We start from the raw sequence: 18,949 nt of genomic DNA, 5'->3' as shown, positions 1-18,949 counted from the left end.
TATTCTTTTACCTGTTTGCCACCAAGTGTCCACAAGGGTGCACCGTTCTTCTCCCACCACACTGTAGAACCACTGCCATGCTTCACGGTTTATTGGTTCTCCCACTAAGATCCAAAATAGGAAAGGAAGAATTGTGATTTCTGACAAAAATATTTTATATTGGCTAAAGAGTCAACAAAGTCAATCAAAGGAGGAATAACCAAAGATACTGGTTGTTTAATCTAGCAGAAAGTGCTTGTGTCATCCCATCCATTGAGAAGAGGATATGAAGCAACATGATGAAATAAAAAGGTACATGTAAGTGAAATACTACTGTTCAGTCCCTGAACAAGTGATGTTTGAAGGTTGCAAAACCCAGAAAAACCTTAGAGGTTTTCAAGAAAAGCATGGACTGGCATGTGTTGAGGTTACTATAAAAAAAAATAGAGCAAAGGGCCTTGATGCCATGAACTGGAATTTGTGAATCAAGTTTCTTAAGTTCTTCTAACACAGGGGTGTCCAAACTTTTTTGACAAGAGGGCCACATCATCTCTCTGACACTGTTGGGGGCCGGGAAAAAAGATTTACATTTAAAATTTGAATAAATTTACATGAATGAATATATTAGAGATGGAACTTATATGTACGAATGAAGGTCTCGCAATAGCTCAAGGCCTATAAAAGACCTTGTGCAAAGCAAGGCTGGCCTTTCCTTTGCTGCCGCTGCTGCTTCACAGACAGGAAACAGCAAGAGGTGGAGGGAGACCTTGGCCCACAGCATGCGCAAGAGGTCAAACAGTCAGCCTTTGCACTGAGAATAGTCGTGTCGGGCCAGTGCAGGCCCCAGCAAGTCTCCGGAGGGCCAGAGGCTCATTGGAGGCTGAGGGCTGCCCGCGGGCCAGACTGGGGGTCCCTGAGGGCCGCAAGTGGCCCCCAGGCCTCTAACAGAACCTTAGCTCCTTGAGTTACAGAAGACCAACAATGGTAACAGTTAACCAGACTTCTGCAAAGGAGGCATCTTCACATCAAATTCTAGTTAAGATTTTGCCTACTGAGGTTTGGGTGTTTCCAATCCTTGCAAACTACTGCTGAAAAATACAGCATTTGAGATCTTTCCAATCAAGAAAAAGAGAACCTCCTGTCTATGTACCACTCTGTAGGCAAATTTATATCTGTGTCAACTTGATCCTATAATTCAGTACTAGAATTCCAGCTTCTGCAGCATTCTCTCCAGACTGGGTCCAAGGCTACAGTCCACCCATAGCCCCCTCACACAAGGCTACATGGTCTGTAACAGTATGTATTCAATCATACCAGACACATGATCTATCTTCAATCCCAAGCTGCAACATGGAAACCAGTTTAAATAATGTATTGTACACGTCTTGATTGAGAAATACAAAATTTGACTGACGTCTTTGATTGAGACATACAAAATTATGCATGGGAAGGATAAAGTGGATAGAGAGATGCTCTTTACACTCTCACATAACACCAGAACCAGGGGACATCCACTAAAATTGAGTGTTGGGAGAGTTAGAACAGACAAGAGAAAATATTTCTTTACTCAGTGTGCGGTTGGTCTGTGGAACTCCTTGCCACATGATGTGGTGACAGCATCTGGCCTGGATGCCTTTAAAAGGGGATTGGACAAGTTTCTGGAGGAAAAATCCATTACGGGTTACAAGCCATGATGTGTATGTGCAACCTCCTGATTTTAGAAATGGGCTATGTCAGATGCAAGGGAGGGCACCAGGATAGGTGGTAAATTGGATAGGATTGGGCCCTCAGATATTTTTATTGTCCAATGCAAGTAAAGCTTCAACAGCTCATTCTCACCTGACCCAAGGGCAGTTAGGGAAGACCTGTCATACTTTTTCACATATTCATCTCCATGCTTCAGCAGCAATCGCAGTGCCGTGGGGGCACAATAAAATTGATTAATTCTTAACCTCTGAACAGTTTCCCAGTAGCGACCTGTAAAATCCCAAATAGTCATCTTAAATTTGTCTAAGATATCAACTCCACAAACACTGCAAAGTCAGGTTATTTTAAACACACTGAGAACACTTATCTATAATACTAACTACTGCATGCTGTAAAATGGATATGGGATGCCTGCTTTTTAAAGACACACAGGTGTCAGCAATTACTGACAGATGAAGGACCATTTCAGACATTCCCTGAGCCAATACAGCTGAAATATATCAGGCTTAAAGAAAGAACCAAATACACTAGGAGAGTCCTAATGTCTATGTCCCCTCTTCCTCAGAGCAGCCTTTCGGGGACTCGAAAAGCCATTCCCAAGTGCTGGAGGACCTTAAGGAACAGCGTAGGAGGGGCCTAAGCTCAGCAGTAGAGCACTTGTTTGCCTGCAGAAGGTACCAGGTTCAATCCCTTGTATCTCCAGCTGAAACAGAGAAAGATTCTAGTCTGAAATTCTGAAGAGCTTCCAACAGTCAGTGTGGACCATACTGAACTAGATGATCTGATTCAGTATAAGACTATTTCCCATGAGTCTGTGGAGTAGTATGTAGAATTCCTTCAAAATGTACATAAGCCCCCTTTGTGAACGGAGCTCCACTCATGTATCTCTGCCATATTTGGGAGAATTCCCCCTTCCTTTGCAGCTCCCAGGGCCCCATTCCATTCCCAAGTAACTCCTGATTGTATACAGAATCCTCCAATTCACCCAAGCATGGTTGTAGCCGGAGTCGAACCAATGAGAGCACCACCCCATCTAGAACACTTCTTTGTTCCACCTACAATTTTGGGGGAAAATTGATTTTTTAATTTGTGACATGACTGCCTCCTTTAAAAGAATGACATCTTGTAGTTAAAAACATTGATGGCAACTAGTCCTCCCCACAAACATGTAGTGTTCCAAACTCCACCTCCTTGACTTGCACAGTACTGTTTGCTCAAGACCTCCCCTGGCTGTCAGTGAGTCTGGTCCAACCATGAATTAACATGATGTAGTTTACATCAGCAACAGATGGAAGGGGCTGAGGGGGCATCTGCCACTGCCTCCCTCCAGCCCACTGCGGATGCAAATTTCCCGCTGCTTCCCGCTTGCTAAAAACTAACAGAAAGTGGATCATTCACTTCCTTACCATGCTCCATTGCACGGTTTTTGCAAATTCGGAAGCATTCTCCTTCCTGGTTCCTGTAGAACCTCTAATTGCAATACAGGTACTATCAACTGCAAGATTTCAGAGAGTACTGTGTGGGCTGTGGTGATAAGAAATGAAGGCTGCCTGCCACTGAATGGAGCCTCAGTTGCTTGGGAGGAGATTGAGATAATGCTGACTAGGCAATGCCCAATGGAGAAGGGGTGACGCAAGAAGCCAAGGAGCAAGAAGTCTTCGAAAAGGGTTGAAAAGGGAGAGCAGAAAAAAAAGTTCAGGGGATCCTCTGCTGCTTATTCTTCATTTTTTTAGCAAAGAAAGACACCCGTAATCAAGTTAAACTGATGTGTGCACATCAGAACTACAATCCCCAAAGAGCATTAAGGCTGTCCATCCTAATGGTATGCTTGTGTGCGTATGACAGGATAAGGTTTAATTGATAAATAATTTGACAAGCCATCATTTATGCTCCTGTAACCAGAATAAAACTTGTATGGTCAATCTGGCTATCCTGGGAGTCTCATTCTCAAAGAGGGGATAGACTCTCTCAGGGCGCAATCCTAACCCCTTATGTCAGTGCTTTCCAGCACTGGGACATGTGCTGCATCCTGCAGTTGGGTGTCACTCATGGAGGCCTCCTCTAAGGGAATGTTTGTTCGCTTACCTCACAGCTGCATTGCCCTTATGTCAATGCTGGAAAGCACTGACATAAGGGGTTAGGATTGCGCCCTCAGTGTCCCAACTAGCAAGATCCCTGGGATGGGCTAAAGATCATTACCTCTGGGCCACCCAAGGCAAACTGTACATGATACACACCCTGCCCCACAAAAACGTACAGTAGTCTAGTCACCTCCATCTCCATGCTAGCTCACGATGCTGCTCTTCCTGTTTCACATTTCCTTCTGTTTCCCAATCCCTGCCTTTTCAAATGTCAGAAAGCAGCAGGAGTAGGAAGAGGAGCAGCCAGAAGGGCAGTAGCAGTGCAACTGCTGCTGGGTAAGAGAGGAATGGGGTACTGGGAAGGGAAAAGCAGGGCACCAACCTGTATCACCTAAGGTGGTCACCTCACTAGCAAGCTGATCACAGCCCCATCTAAAAACACAGCCGCCCCACCTACCAAGAAAAGTTAGCTATGGCCCGGAACCCAGATTAACAGACACCTTGCTGTAAGACAATATAATGCCCAAGACTTGTTTCTGGTTCACTGAAGCTTTCCATCCCTTGTCTTGGGGAATGACTGATCCAATGGCAAGTTACCACATGACAAGAGACCAGTGCTACATGTTCTACATGATATGGTCTCATGATATAGTCTCTGTTTGCTACCCACCGAACCAGAAGCCCTTGCTTTGCAGAACATGCCAGAACCCTGACTGCATTCAACCACTTGCTATTATAGCTACTGCAAACTTTAAAATTGCATATTGAAAGTGTAATTGAAATACTGAAAATTGCATTTGAAAATCATTACAAAACAACAACAAAAATCTGAGGCTGCATTTGAAATACATAGCAATACCATCTGTAAGGATTTCCACTTCACCTAAAGAAAAATTCATTTTTGAGTTCTAGCTACAATCACAAAGTCTAGAGCCTACCCTGATTGTAGCCTAGAACACAACAATGAATCTTCCTTTAGGCGGTAACTCCTGCTACAGAAGCCTTACTGATTATGATTTCCACTTCACATTCATATTTTGTCAAATAACAAAATACAAACTCCTTTTGTAGAGCTGTTCCAGCTACAAACAGCCAGACTGGGGCTCCACACAGGCTCTCTTCTTTGACACAGAAGTATTTCTGCATATTGGAATATCTACTGAGGTCACCTGGATCAGGATATATCGGAGTGCTTTCAAACAGAACTGTGGTGCCTCCATTGCAGAGTGGTCCATATACAATATAACTGTGTCCTGTGATCCAACCAATATCAGCCACACATCCGAAAACATCCCCTTGCTTGTAATCAAATACATGCTGCAAAAGTGAACAGTAAGGCAGGTTATGGTGGGTTTACATAGATTTTTCAGGTTATGAACTTTGAGTTGTCAGACATTCTTTTGCAGTTAGTAAATGCACCCTGTGTGAGGAAGAAGAGGTTCAGCAACCACAAATTTCAGCCACTTCCCTTTTCAGTGTCTCTGGTTGATAGTTTTACAATCACACCATGTGTGGAAACAGTTAGGCAATCACTGACCACAGAAAAATTACAGGGTTTTTGCTCACTGTCACTCCTATGCAGACCACAGTCATTTCAGGGAACTGTTTTACTTCCCCTGAACAGCAGCAAATGTATGCAAGGGTCACAGATATGGGAACTGCTAAAGTTATATTTAACTAACCACATAAATGGGCATACTGGTAATGACTGTATACTTAAATTAATTTGAAAGAGACTGGCATCCCAAACCTAAATACTTGCACCAGGATCTCTGTCTGCAGTGCCAATGAAGCTATATGTTTTGTCTATTTTATCCATATTGTTTTTGGGTCAGGAGATCTTGGGACCCGTTTCTGTTTTATATGGCCCTCCCACATGTTCACAGTGAAAGCACTGAATCTGGCATCTAGTACAAACATTCCTTCTGAGAACTTCAACTTGCATTCTATTTTAATTTTTAAAAATCAAGTTCTTAGCTCTTAATGATTGCAGAGAGAAAAAACTGGATACATGTGGGTTATAGTTGGACTGGATATAATTAGACTGGATATAGTTGGACTGAACACTGTCCCATCAGATTCTGAACATTAATTCAGAATGACAACATGCAGGCAACTTGCAGGCTACCATGTACTCTAATGTTGCAGTCCTAATACTCACTAAGGAACCAATCCTAAGCTTTGTGCACCAGCTCCCAGCCAGTGCTCACTGTCACAAATGTGCTATAAGGCATGTGCTGGGCTAGTGCTGGTGGAGCAACGGAGCTCTGCCGCTCAGCAGTCATGCAGACTGCTGAGCAGTGGAGAGGTAGGTGGGGGGAGGCAGGGAAGAGGTTTCCAGGGAGGGGGAGGCGGAGGGAGGGAGGGAGTGGGGGGGAGAGGCAGGACCGGTGTAGCTTTGCTCCACTGGATCCAGATGTTGGGCTGACATGGAAGCTCTTGATTCTACGCCTTCGAGTTGCTGTAGAATCGAGTAGCCCCATTGTGGAGCTACTCAGTTTACCCGGGGGAAGGGAATGAAAGTTCCCTTCTCCAGAGGAGGCGGTGACAGCTGAATGGAGCGTGTCAGCAGCCATTTTTGGCACCGCTGCAGATCTGCACACCAGGCAGTTCAGGATTGGGATGCCCGTGAATCTCTCTGAGATCAATGGGACTTAATTCTCAGTATGAATAGAGATTGCTGCTTCAGTGTTCCCTGTGAAGATGCCTAAAAAGGTGTTCTTACGAAGGCAAAAAAAACTTTAGAACTCTGAAGTTAAAATGTGAAGTTTGATTCAAAAACTTATCTGTATACTTCGGTTAAAAATACTTCTGGAAATAAAGTTAAGGGAGGGAAAGGAAAAGGGTATCATCATAATTATGAACTCAGTAAAGTATTACTGGGATAACTAAAATAACTTTGGTCAAGTTAAGCAGTTGAATTAATTTTTAATTTGTAAATTGCCATTAGAATATTGGTTACCCACTTTTGGAGGAGGAGAAAGGTACTATAAGTTAAATAATGGAAGAATAAGGGCCAACCTGGACATTTGCTTAATCACACATTGTAGCTTTCTTTTAAATATAGGGGGAGGAGGCTTGCAAAACTTTGTGAAACCACAGCAAGGGATAGAGAGGCATTTGTATTCTCAATCATAGTTATTTTTTCCACCTAAAAATAGTGTGCGGGATGAGGACTGCAATCAGGATCAAAGCAGGGATGTGGCAAAGTACTATATGGTTAGTAGTATATTTTGTCACATTCACAATAAAATAAAGTTTTTGAAACCTATTTGGCCCACAGACCTGCAAATGAGACTAGTGTATTCTGTAAAGTCATCACATCCTGAAGGCATTCAATCTCCCTACTTTGCCCCAATTTACATATGGCCAATTGAGTTACAACATAAAAGACAGTATTTTGGAAACAGGACAAAGAAGATTGTTCTTCTGATACTGGTCTTGCAGTGCTTCAGGGAAAGGAGCAGTTCTTAAGTAATCTCTATGTTCCCCCTCTTCCCCTTTTTTCCTTTTATTTTTCTTATCCTTGGCAGAAGAAGCTCAGCTTTAATAGTGCTATGCTAGCTATGCAGAGCAGACAGATACTGTACAGTAATTTCAAACAGTGGGCGTGCAGAAGGGAGGGGGTACAAATTCTATCCTATGCTCCTTAATCTCCACCATCTTTGGGGGGTGGATAGTCTGATTCAAGTTCATTTTTAAGAAACTGCCCAATACACCCTAAGATGCAACATGATTTTTTCTTTTTTCCCTCCTCAGACACAACTGCCCAGGTACCTTGTGCGTTAAGGCGACATAAAGGAGATAGCCAGCCTGGCTGTGAACAATCCCTTTAGGTTTCCCTGTGCTTCCTGAGGTATAAAGCATGAAGAGCATGTCTTCACTGTCCATGATTTCAGGCGGGCAAACTGAAGCTTCCTTTGCCATCTCCTAAAAATAAAATACTGGAAGTTACTTTCACAGGATTATTTACTGAAAACTAAAGCAATGCTCTGGCTTCAAAGAGCTGTACCTTTGCTTCTGCAATTGTTCCCATGTCATTGATACAGAAATAGTGCCAAACACAAGCCTGCTGTACTGGTACTTCTCAGTGTCAACAAAATCCAGGCACACCTGGGATCTGAATGCTGCACAGAACACAGGCTGTGCAAAAGTTGTTGCTGCTGCTATGACAGTTATGATAGTTCCCAGTTATGAGCCACAAGTCTACAGACCCTGAAGGTTTTGGCTAGGAGCCACACTGCAACTGCTAGGCCATGCAGCATTCCAGATGCCAAGCATGCCTGTGGTTTGACTGGCTGCATACATGCTTGATTTTGTCTGCATATTGCAACAGAATTTTGAACTGTTGCCTTGGTGTACATGAATCCCTTGAAGGTGAAATAAGTATTTCCATGATGGTGGATCTTTTTCTGCACAATCAACTTACAGTAAACCAGCTTCCAACAGCTTCCAACCAACAGTGAACCAGCTTCTGTAGAACTACTGGCAAGCAAATTTTTGTAATTAACTTGCAGCTTCAGGGAATGTCTGCACAGAGATTTTACAGGAAGTTGGATCATGTGCATCCAATGCACATCCAATTCCCACCAATCACATGCACCTAGAAACACCAGACATATCATTAACAGTGTAATCCTATGCATATCTCAGAAGTAAGTCCCATTCAGTTCAGTGGAGCTTACTTCCTAGTAAGTGTGCAACCTAAGCCTATCTCAAATCCAGGAAGCACAACACTAGGATCGGATTACAGCAGTGGTTCCCAACCTTTTGGAGCCCACAGACTACTGAAGCAAAAATTGGAATAGGCATGGACCACATGCAATGCCACATGCAATGCCAAAGTCACCACCTTCTCTAGTGGTCTGAGGAGAATCATCTCCAAAGTAAGCACTCCCCCACAGACTACCAGAGATGATGGAGAAAGGACTGCCTGCAACAGGCACTTCAGTGTCGGCTGCAGGCAGTCCATTCTCTGCCCTCTCTGGTGATCTATGAGAAAGCACTTGCTCGACAAGATGCTGGAAGTGATCAAAGGTGATTTTATTCCTGAGGCCTTGCTGACCACTTCTCAGGGGCTCACAGACCACAGGTTGGGAACTGGTGGATTACAGGTAGAGGTGTTTGTTTCCAGTGAGTAAGACAGGATTACAGACTGAGAACCTGATCCTGAAGGGCACGTGCTGGCCCACAACTGGCACGCACAGTTGCAAACATGCTGTAAGACACACCTGGAACAGTCAGTGCCAGCCCAGTGCCGGAGATGGCTCAGCGCGAGCCCATGCTGGACCAGTGCTAGTCAGAGGCCGGTTGGATGCCGCCTGGCCGTCTATGTGAGTGCTGGGCAGCAGAAAGGTAGGTCAGGGTGGGGAAAGAGGCATTCCAGGGCAGGGAAGGGCAGGACACCACTGGATCCAACAACCCGCATCAGGTCTCCTAGTCTGACACAGGGCTACTTTGCGCCAACTAAATTACTTTTCACCATTGCGGGGCTTCTTCAGGGCACTGGGTATCTCAGGAGTGGGCTGTGAGTCTTACTGAACACAATGGGCTTACTCCTGAGTCAAATAACACTGTTTTTAAACACCTCTAGTTACAGGCAATAGGGGTTTCACTATTTTACCAGAAACTATAAAAATGTTTACTCGGTTGAATATAGTCACAGTTTAGCTGCTACAAAATGCTTAAAAGGCAGTTAAAAGAACTAGATAAAATTTACTCTTCGTCTTCACCTATGAGACTGCAAAAAGACTACTCACAGTCTATTAAAATCTATTCAAGACTCATGACTATTATTTATTTATTTTAGAAATTTATATCCCGCCTTTCTGTCCAATGAAGGACACTCAAGGCGGCTTACAATTAAAAACATATAAAACATAAAATATACATTTATATAAAAAGACATTAAAAACATTAAAACACAATAAAAAACCTGGATCCCAAATTAAAATACATTTTAAAAGTGCCATGCCCCCTGGTGTTAGCATAAAAGGCCTTCCTAAATAAAAAGGTCTTAAGCCCCCGCCGAAGGGACTCTAAAGAGGGAGCTGCCCTCAATTCTGGGGAGGGAGTTCCACAGACGGGGAGCCACCACCGAGACGGCCCTTTCTAGCCGCCATCCCCCTCACCTCCGTTAGTGGTGGCACAGTCAGAAAGGCCCCCTCTGATGACCTGAGAGGACAGGTCGGATTGTATGGATGGAGGTGATCCCTCAATTACCCTGGACCCGAGCCATATAGGGCTTTAAAATTCAAAACCAGCACTTTGAATTCAGCCCAGAAATGAACTGGCAGCCAGTGTAGCCGCCGAAGCAGTGGCCCGACTGAGTTGAACCGACAAGCCCCAGCAACCACCCAGGCCGCTGTGTTCTGCACTAGATGCAGTTTCCAGACCGTCTTCAGAGGCAGCCCCATGTAAAGTACGTTGCAATAATCTAATCTGGATGTCACTAGGGCATGGGTCACTGTGGCCAGGTCTGAGCGACCCGGGTATGGTCGCAGCTGGCGAATCAGCCGAAGCTGAGCAAAGCTCCTCTGTTCCTGCATTAACCCTGCAAACATGGTTGTGGAGCTATGTTTTTGCTAATGTAGATCCACTATGAGAAATTATATATTAAACATCATGGTTAGAGTCAGAGGTCAGTCAGGTCAACAATGGCAAAGGGAAAATTTCAAGAGCCAACCTAAACAACTCCTGAAGCCCCTATACATCGCAGCATGGAGAAGTGTTCTCCTTGTTCCACTGCAGTCACTGCTATCCCGCCTTTCTCAATGCATGCCAATTTACTTACACTGAAGTTCCTATAGCTTTCTCCATAGTGGGAAAGCAGCAGCTGCAACTGATGGATGGAGTTCTCCTTCATGTTACCACTGAATTCTCCTGGGGGGAGGGGTTCTGAAAAGTGCCTTCTCCATGACGGGGTGTAGATGTGAAAAAGCCCCACGGTGACTTCAGCTCCCCCATTATTCAGTAAGTGTTTACCTGGTGATTGGGCGGAGCCAGAGCCAGAACTGCAATGGTCCTTCCTTCTTCTGCAGTACCCTGCGTTAAAATTCTTAATGTTCCACCAAAGAATGAAGGGTTGCTGCCTTCCCCTCTTCAATCACCCAGTAAACTACAAAGATACTTGTCAGGAAATGGAGGGGGGAGCAGCAGTAACAACTGCAGGACAGAGTTCTTCACCAAGCTCCTTGTAGGAGGGTGCTGGCAAGCAGATGCACAAATGTGCACACACATGTATAAGGATGGCTCTGCACAAGGCTTGTGCTCTTGGTCATTCAAATAACCAGTGCCAGCATTGTTAATCATACACCATGAGATTAATTCAAAGGACCTTTTAAACTAATGAAGACAAAGAGTCCGAAATTTGTTCGGATTTGATTGTATCCAAAAAAAGTTAGTCATGACTAAGTACCTCTGAAATCAATGAAAGTAAGATAAGTCTTATTTCAGCAGTGCTTCCAATAGCACGGAGATATATTCCCCAAAAGTTGAGTACTACACGAAAGAGAGCTTTAGGATACATGCTTGATCTAGTAGCCAGGAAAAAGGTGCTGAGAGGCCCAGAATGCACTGCTCCCACTGGCTAGAATGGATGTCAATCACATCAGGATAAAGAGAGCTGTACTAAAGGAAGTTGTATTGTGGGAGTTATGACTGTAATTTAAAAGAAACTTAGGCATGACTAACTTTATTCAGACACAGCCTACAATCTAGGAATTTTTCTCTGTACTGGTGAAGAGCATGAACTGATTCAGTAATTCTTGCACAAAGGCCTACCTTTTCGTTCTATGCAAGCTGAGAACCCAGATACATAGCAAGGCAACTGTATGGGAACTCCACTACAAATGTGTTGGTTCTGTTTTAGTAGCATGCTTCTAATGCTTGTTGCAAAACGTTCACCACTTAGACCAGGTGATGGTTTGTTACTTCCAGCAGTGGGGGTGGATCAGAGCCGAATTAGAAGCAGAACATGAACATATATGAATCCAAGACAGAAAAAGGAGCCTATTATGCATTTCAGAGTCCTAACTTGAAAATTCTACCCCAAGTTTTGGTTCAGTCTTTGATTTGTTCTAAAACTGGGTTCAGCACATTTAGCTATCTGACACAGAACACAGTGCATAACCTGCTGAACAAGATATTATCATACCCTGTACGAATACCTGATTAAAAGAAGCACAGTGAACATCATCAACATACTTCTTCGAGGAGGATATCACGACTGCCCATGTGGACTTTGTTGGCTGTTCTCTGAGCCACAAAGACACACTTAACACTTGGACAGTTCTCCACAGCTTCATCCACAGTCTTCTTCAGTTCTATGACTCGTCCTCCCCTGACTCCCTGGTTACAGGTGATAACTGCTTTGCATTCAGCTAGAAAGGGAAAACATTTGTAGACTTAGCAATTGTTTTCCTCTGTGTACACTACTGTTCAAGGTTTTCCTGGAAGGGGGCAAAACAGTGTCTTCAGGTACCCAGACACCTGTATAAAGCAGCCCCTCTGATTCTGATCACTCAAAAGCAGAGTGGAGGTGTCTCCTCTGCTTTGCTCTAGCCTTCCCAAAAGGCTCAAAAGTGGAGGGAGAGGGTTGACACTGGCATCAGAGAGCCTGAAGACACTTACTGTTTTGACCCCCTTCAGGAACGCCTCTGCTACTATCATAATATAATCAGCATATAATATATCACAGAGCAGCAACCACAATACTATTTTGTATCATCTATAGTACTTATGTATTTTATTATGCTTTAAGTTTTTATGCTATATTTTGAATATTTTATTATTGTAAGTTGCTTTGATCTTTTTTAGGGAAAGTGGGATATAAGTTTTGAAATATAAATAAATCAGACCTAGTTTTGGACTGTACCATGGAAAAAATGAAATAGCAAAGGGGGTGACTAAGAGTCATTCTGATGTCAGAAGAATCCCTGTGAAGAGTAGAATCATGAGGAAATTATGAGCTCACTACTTTACAAATGCATGGACTTTTTAAAAAGTTTTTGATCAAATGGATGTATCAATCCTCCCATACCCAATTCTCCAAAATTATGGGAGTCTATTACAGCAGTTCACATGGAATGATTACAAACACTGAAATTACCACCAAGTACCCATGTTAACAGCTTGATGCAGACAACCTTGCAGAATGTCACTGTACCTCAAGATACACTGTTGAGGCAGTTTCTCTGCTAGTCTGCAGAGTGCTGTTGCTGGTGCAAAGACCAGCACAAACTGCCTTCGGCACCACTTAGACCAGGTGATGGTTTGTTACTTCCAGCAGTGGGGGTGGATCAGAGCCGAATTAGAAGCAGATTTCAGCAGTACCAGTGCCCTCTGCATCCTGAGCATCTGTCTCAGGCCTGACACATCCCCTGAGGCACTTCAGATCTACCCTAGCAAAAGAGCTGGTGTAAATCCGAGGAGTCCCATTGGAGACAAGGCAGTGGCCAGGGAGAAAAGTATTTCTTTTCTTATCTCTCTCAGTCAGCTTGCTCCCCATATGCATACAGGATGAAGTGGAGACTGAACTTGCAGCCCTGCATCGTGCACACAAATGGAGGATAAGATTGGGCTGTAAAAATATAAACTTTAATTAATCCAGGAACTTTCGTTCACAATCTCTTCACAAGCAACAAACCTCTGAATGTACGTAAGAATGTAAAACTCATAATGAGAAACGGCACAGGTACCCCACTGGTTCAGAAATTCAGCCATAGTGCATTAAGTACTAGTGAGAAAAGGCCACAAACATTATTTCACAGCTCATGGCACAATTTACAGCTCTGTAAGAATCTGATGTTCACATTGAATTCTTGCACACAGAAGCAAACACATTATTTTCAAAGCTGAGGAATGTGCTACATGCATAATGGGAACTCATTGTGTGTATGGAGTATTCCCAACCCTACGAACCAGAATAACAGACTCGCAGTACAAAATGATGCATATGGATATAGGAAAACCTAAGAGCTGCTTGACTGTGATATAAGCCCCCACAAAAAGTTTTTAATTGTTCCTATGTTGATGGTGCATTAATGATTTTCTAGGGAGAAAGATTAATTTGCCTAGCAATATGAAAGGAAGTTCACCATTTAATCCATTTAGAACTTGAAAATTACTTACCATCACTGATCCTCCCTGCTAAGGATTCTCCACTGAATCCAGCAAAGACAACTGTGTGAACAGCACCGATTCTGGCACAAGCCAACATGGCAGCCACTGCCAGTGGACATACAGGCATATAGATAGCAACTCGGTCCCCCTTTTTAATACCATTTTTCTTTAAGGTATTAGCAAGGCGGCAGGTCATTTCCAGAAGCTCCCTGTAACACAGAAAGGGACTGTTGTGTAATGTGTTATTCTTTGCTATGTATTAATTAACTTCTATTATTACAAAACTGAACTAAACAGACAGAAAGCAAACAGTCTGAAGAGAGTAACAGAACACCAGTTAACATATGCATTGTCATGACAGCTACCAATTTAGGACATGATCTAAAGTTCACAGAAACTGTAGACTGAATAATACTCAAATTGGTGTAATGGCCATATGTTAGATTGGTCTCTGGGAGTATCAACATTTTTTGCACTACAGGACCATAACAGTATTTGTATATTACTTACATAAAATATTTGTAGGTATTTGGCTTTCATCAACATTCCTAGCATTGAAGAGACACTTTCATAGTTCAAGTAAAGGAATGTTTTGCACAAAGCATGTATTATTGCTAAATCTCAAAATCTGGAATTTGTTTCTTGAGCATTTCAGCAGATTTTTCCTTTTTATGTAACCAGTAGCTGATTCCAAACTGTTCTTAGCATACAAATGGAGGTCAAAAGAAATGCAATGAAAACTGATATAAACTGGATATCTTATTCAAAGCAACCCAGTGTGGCTTAACCCTGTGGTTTTCAAACTCTCCAGGAGTTTGAAAAGCGCAGTAAGTGCTTGCAGGGGAGGGGAAGGAGGCAGTGGGGCAGGGGGAAGGCAGCAGGGAAGGATGCAATCACCAGGATCGCGTCGCTCAGGGGAGCTGCAGGGATTGGGATGTACTCACCAGTCCCTGCAGCAGCATCCTGAGGGTGTGGGGAGCCCTGCACGAATACATGCTGGGCTCCTCAGCATGCAGAAAGTGAAAGTGGAGCGATTGTGCTCTGGTTTTGTGGAAGTGGAGCTCGATCACTCCACTTTCACTTTCTGCATGCTGGGGAGCCCTGCAGATGCTCGTGCAGGGCTCCCCACACCCTGGGAAGGCTGCTGCAGGGACTGGTGAGTGCATCCCAGTCCCTGCAGCCCAGTTAGCGACGCGATCCTGGAGATCGCATTGCTGCCTTCCCCCCTGCTCCCGCCCCTTAAGGAGGTAGAGGCCAGGGCCTTCAGGCTGGGACGTCGCGACGCCCAGTTTGAATACCACCAGCTTAACCCATGGCTTAGCTGCAATTTGAACACAGAACTCCTACCAAATGGGAGCTGCCTTAGTACCTTATATGCCATATCACTCCTGCCCTAGACCTCATACAGTCAATGCTGTTCCATGTTCTTCATTGTTGTAAACATTTGATATCTAAGACTTGCAAACTAGTCTAAGTGCATTATCACATGACTATTACGACTCTACATGTTGCAAAATAAGCACTGGATTCTCAACATCACATTTGGTTTATAATGCTAATTTAGGATTGTGGAGGAAGAGCAGGACACAGTCTTGAGCTGATTGTGGTGGCCTATGGCAATGATATCACTGCCAGATGTCTGCCAGGTGCCAGCAGAAGAGGGGCAGGGCAAGAGGAACCAGCAAGCCACAAGCTGCCAGTTCACTTGCTATTGAGGTTCTGGGCAGTTGGTACCAGCTCCTAAAGGCTGGTACAAGGGGCAAAGGGGAAGCAGAATGTATAATTTTGCACAGACTCAAAATTTGGCTCAGAAGGCCACTTCCCATGAGAGGCACTCTCATTACACAGGTTTTTGACCCATCCATACCTCCTGTCCTCCAGCCCTGAGATTCTTTCCCTGGCAGCTCAGGAACTGCCTATCCGAAGGTGGGAAGACACCTCCACATCCTTGGAAGTCTCACTGTGGTCCCTCTCTGCCTGTCTCCATTTCTCCAGATTTCTCCAACCAAGGCTTCAAGGGAGCAAACCCATTCCCAGAGAGCCTGGAGCTTTCCAGATAAAAATATGAAGTGCACCCTTAGGTGTTGTCTCAGTCTAACTACAAGATCCAAAAGCACACCAAAGACAAACCTCAACAAGACCGTGTCCTGCTCTTTGTCATCCCATGCCTGAATAACTGGACATGCTCAAGAGCACAAAGACAGCTAATCAGCCTCATCTCAGACTGGAGACTAGGATTCAGTTGGCTCAGACACTGCCTGGGAACAGAAACTGAAAATCTGGTGTTAGATGACAGGAGGAGAAAGGCTTGAATGTTGTTGATTTTGATGATGCCTAACAACTAAGGCCTACACAATTACATCAAATGATATACACATTAAGCAGGATGAGGACAAGGTAAAAATTCTGCAAAACCTCACACTAGAGCCCCTGAAATTATGCACAATCACCTCATACCATTCTTTCAGATTGCTAGGTGACACATACATTATTTATTTTTCCAGTAAGCAAGCACATGTATGTGGACATAGTGAATAAGAGTTAAGATAATCCGTTCACTAAAACACGTTCTGACTATTTACTTATTATTTTGCTGTTAAACCTGTCTCTCCCTTTCGTACATACTCTAATTATCTCCCTGGTTACCTGCTCACTCTGTGATAATAGCTATATCTGGATCCTGCAAGCAATAGCTTAGAGTAGAATCTATTTTATACCACTTTGTTAAATTAACAGTGCAATCCCAGGCATGTCTACTTAAAAGTAAGTTCCACTGTATTCAGTGGGGCTTGTTCCCAGGAAACTGTGTAGGATTGTAGTTCAACAGCCCAATCCTATACTTTCCCCCACCATAGCATGCAGCCATGACAAAATGGGCTACTTGGCATTCTATGGTGTTGGTCTTATCAGGAAGCTTGGGAAGGGTCTCCTCGGACCTGTGCCAACTCTTTAGCTGAAGAGACAAAGGGGTGTTGTGGCTCACTCTAGAGGGAAAGCATCCAGTGCAAGTCGCCCACACTGGGTGCCACCCCCATCTGCCTCTGACATGTCCCCAGCCCTCCCCAGTTCCTCGCCTACCACCCCCACCTCATTGTGCCCACCCACTTCCAAGGACAGGGATTGAGCTGGAGGAGATGAATCTTGGCAGCAAAAGCACACACCAGATCCTAGACCCCATTTTCCAGCCAGCCACATTCTCTTCCTCTCCTCAAACTCAGGCCAGCAAAATAGCTGTCATGGGTCTAAGGACACCCACAGGCAGCCTATCAAGGAGTAAGTAGGGTTATTTTAAAACTCTTGTTGGACTTTCAGTACTGTTTCCCCTCCCCACAAATGCATGCAGCATATGCTCAGATAGAATTGCGTCAGAATTGCAACCAGGAACAATATCAAGCAATTGAATTTCCTAAATGGTAATGCAGAATTTAAAAAAGGAAATATTTCTACACAAAGCAAAAAAGAAGAAGAAACTCTGTGCTTCCATTTAGAAACCTTGTGTGACTTTCTAGTTACCATGTAAAACAGGTTTGAGGCCAAGCCCTTGCTCTAAATCCACTACATGCCACCACAAGACCAAGTTCAAAAACAACCATTGACAGGAGGTAAGAGCCTGGTACTTTAATACATAGGGCTCAATTAAGCATGTCATTCTGAAAACTCCTTCTTTCCCAAGAAGAAATAGGACAGCAAATATCAGGTAGAACACAGATAACTCTAGGCAGAAAAACTAGGCAAGTACCAGGTACAGATAGCAAAAAATTTTTAAAACAAAAGAGAAAGGGGGGTGGAAAAAATGAAGAAAAAAAGGCACTAGCAACCAAATAAAAACAGGTCTAAGCAAAAACAGGTCTCAGTGCTGGAGAAAAAATGAAAAACAACTAAAACATTGACATGATTACATTACCACATACTTTGTTGCACCTCTTCTTGTTCTTTTAGCATCTCTTGCAGCCTGGGAGATGCACTAGTTTCCACAATACACAGGGCTGGTTGTGTGAATGTCAGAACAAAAAACAGTTTGGTGCTTTGTGTTAAGGGAATTTGGTTAGGGGTGCTCATTTGCCTTTCTGGGTCAAGATCACTTGAGCCTCCCTAACCAAACTCCAAACGAGAGGTGGGCTGGCACACACCAATCTCAGCAGGTAGGATGGTGAGGATTTCTGTGTCTGCCGTAGAAAGATGAGCAATACACAGAATAGCTGACAAAGGTGCTGATCATACAGCCAGACTTCTTGGTGAAGGGTTCAGCATAATGCAGCTGAATCCCTTTCATGTTAAACTATCTAGGGGTTAAGAGGAAAAGAGGGTCATCACAGAAAGTGTCAGATTTCATACAAAAACTACAAATTGCCACACCAGGCAAAGCAAAGTGACAAGAGAGAGCCATACCTGTAGGTGACTCTCTCTTCAGTGCCAGGCTCATCCTTTTCCCAGATCAAAGCCACTCTGTTTGGTGAATGCTGTGCATGCCGGTCCAAGCAATTAGCTACACAGAAATGGTCAAGAAAGGGTCATGTTTGATTGGTTACGGACCGAAAGCATCAAAATCATTTATCTATTACTCTATTAAGATAAGACAGTATAAAGTCCAAAAACAAAAAACAAAATAAAACATATCACTCTCTGATCATGCCAATATACAATTATAGGTCACAAACAAGATACAGTCAAGGACAGCAAGGTGTTAGACACAACTCATGACTAGGCACAGTGGGGGAGAGATGCACAGTCCCATTTAAACTGCAGGACAAATGAGTATGTGAGCCCCCATCCAAACATCTTGTAATGCAGAAGGGGAGGACACGAAATGCTTTGCATCCAAATGCAGATCTGCACTCAGTGTTCATGTGCGATTCCTATTCCACCAAGGGGATCCAAGAGCAAAAGCTGCACAAAGATCTCCCTTTTGGATCAGAATGATAATAACTTATTCAAGAGTAGGTACATGAACACACACCTAAAACCAGATAACTAAAGTTCTATTACTTACTAATATGCAAACTAGAAATATATAGATAAAATTTACATAATTTGAGAAACACAAGGTACCATTATTCTGT

At 43.6% G+C, this 18,949-nt stretch overlaps 1 protein-coding gene across 1 annotated transcript in view; it reads right to left on the bottom strand.

The window, feature by feature from the left end:
• The window catches only part of ACSS1 (acyl-CoA synthetase short chain family member 1), a 50,080-nt gene that overhangs the window by 17,869 nt on the left and 13,262 nt on the right, over positions 1–18,949 (bottom strand). The window contains exons 2-8 of the mRNA XM_066625618.1: positions 18,279–18,375; positions 13,899–14,098; positions 11,973–12,148; positions 7,545–7,697; positions 4,937–5,084; positions 1,819–1,956; positions 12–104 (exon numbers count right to left, since the gene is read on the bottom strand). Coding sequence (XP_066481715.1) covers positions 12–104; positions 1,819–1,956; positions 4,937–5,084; positions 7,545–7,697; positions 11,973–12,148; positions 13,899–14,098; positions 18,279–18,375 — 1,005 coding nt within the window. The remainder of the gene's footprint in view (positions 1–11; positions 105–1,818; positions 1,957–4,936; positions 5,085–7,544; positions 7,698–11,972; positions 12,149–13,898; positions 14,099–18,278; positions 18,376–18,949) is intronic.

This window comes from Tiliqua scincoides, chromosome 1, assembly GCF_035046505.1.
Source record: "Tiliqua scincoides isolate rTilSci1 chromosome 1, rTilSci1.hap2, whole genome shotgun sequence".
NCBI lineage: Eukaryota > Metazoa > Chordata > Lepidosauria > Squamata > Scincidae > Tiliqua > Tiliqua scincoides.
Note: the sequence above shows the minus strand (reverse complement) of the source record. Positions and strands in the feature narration are given on the sequence as shown.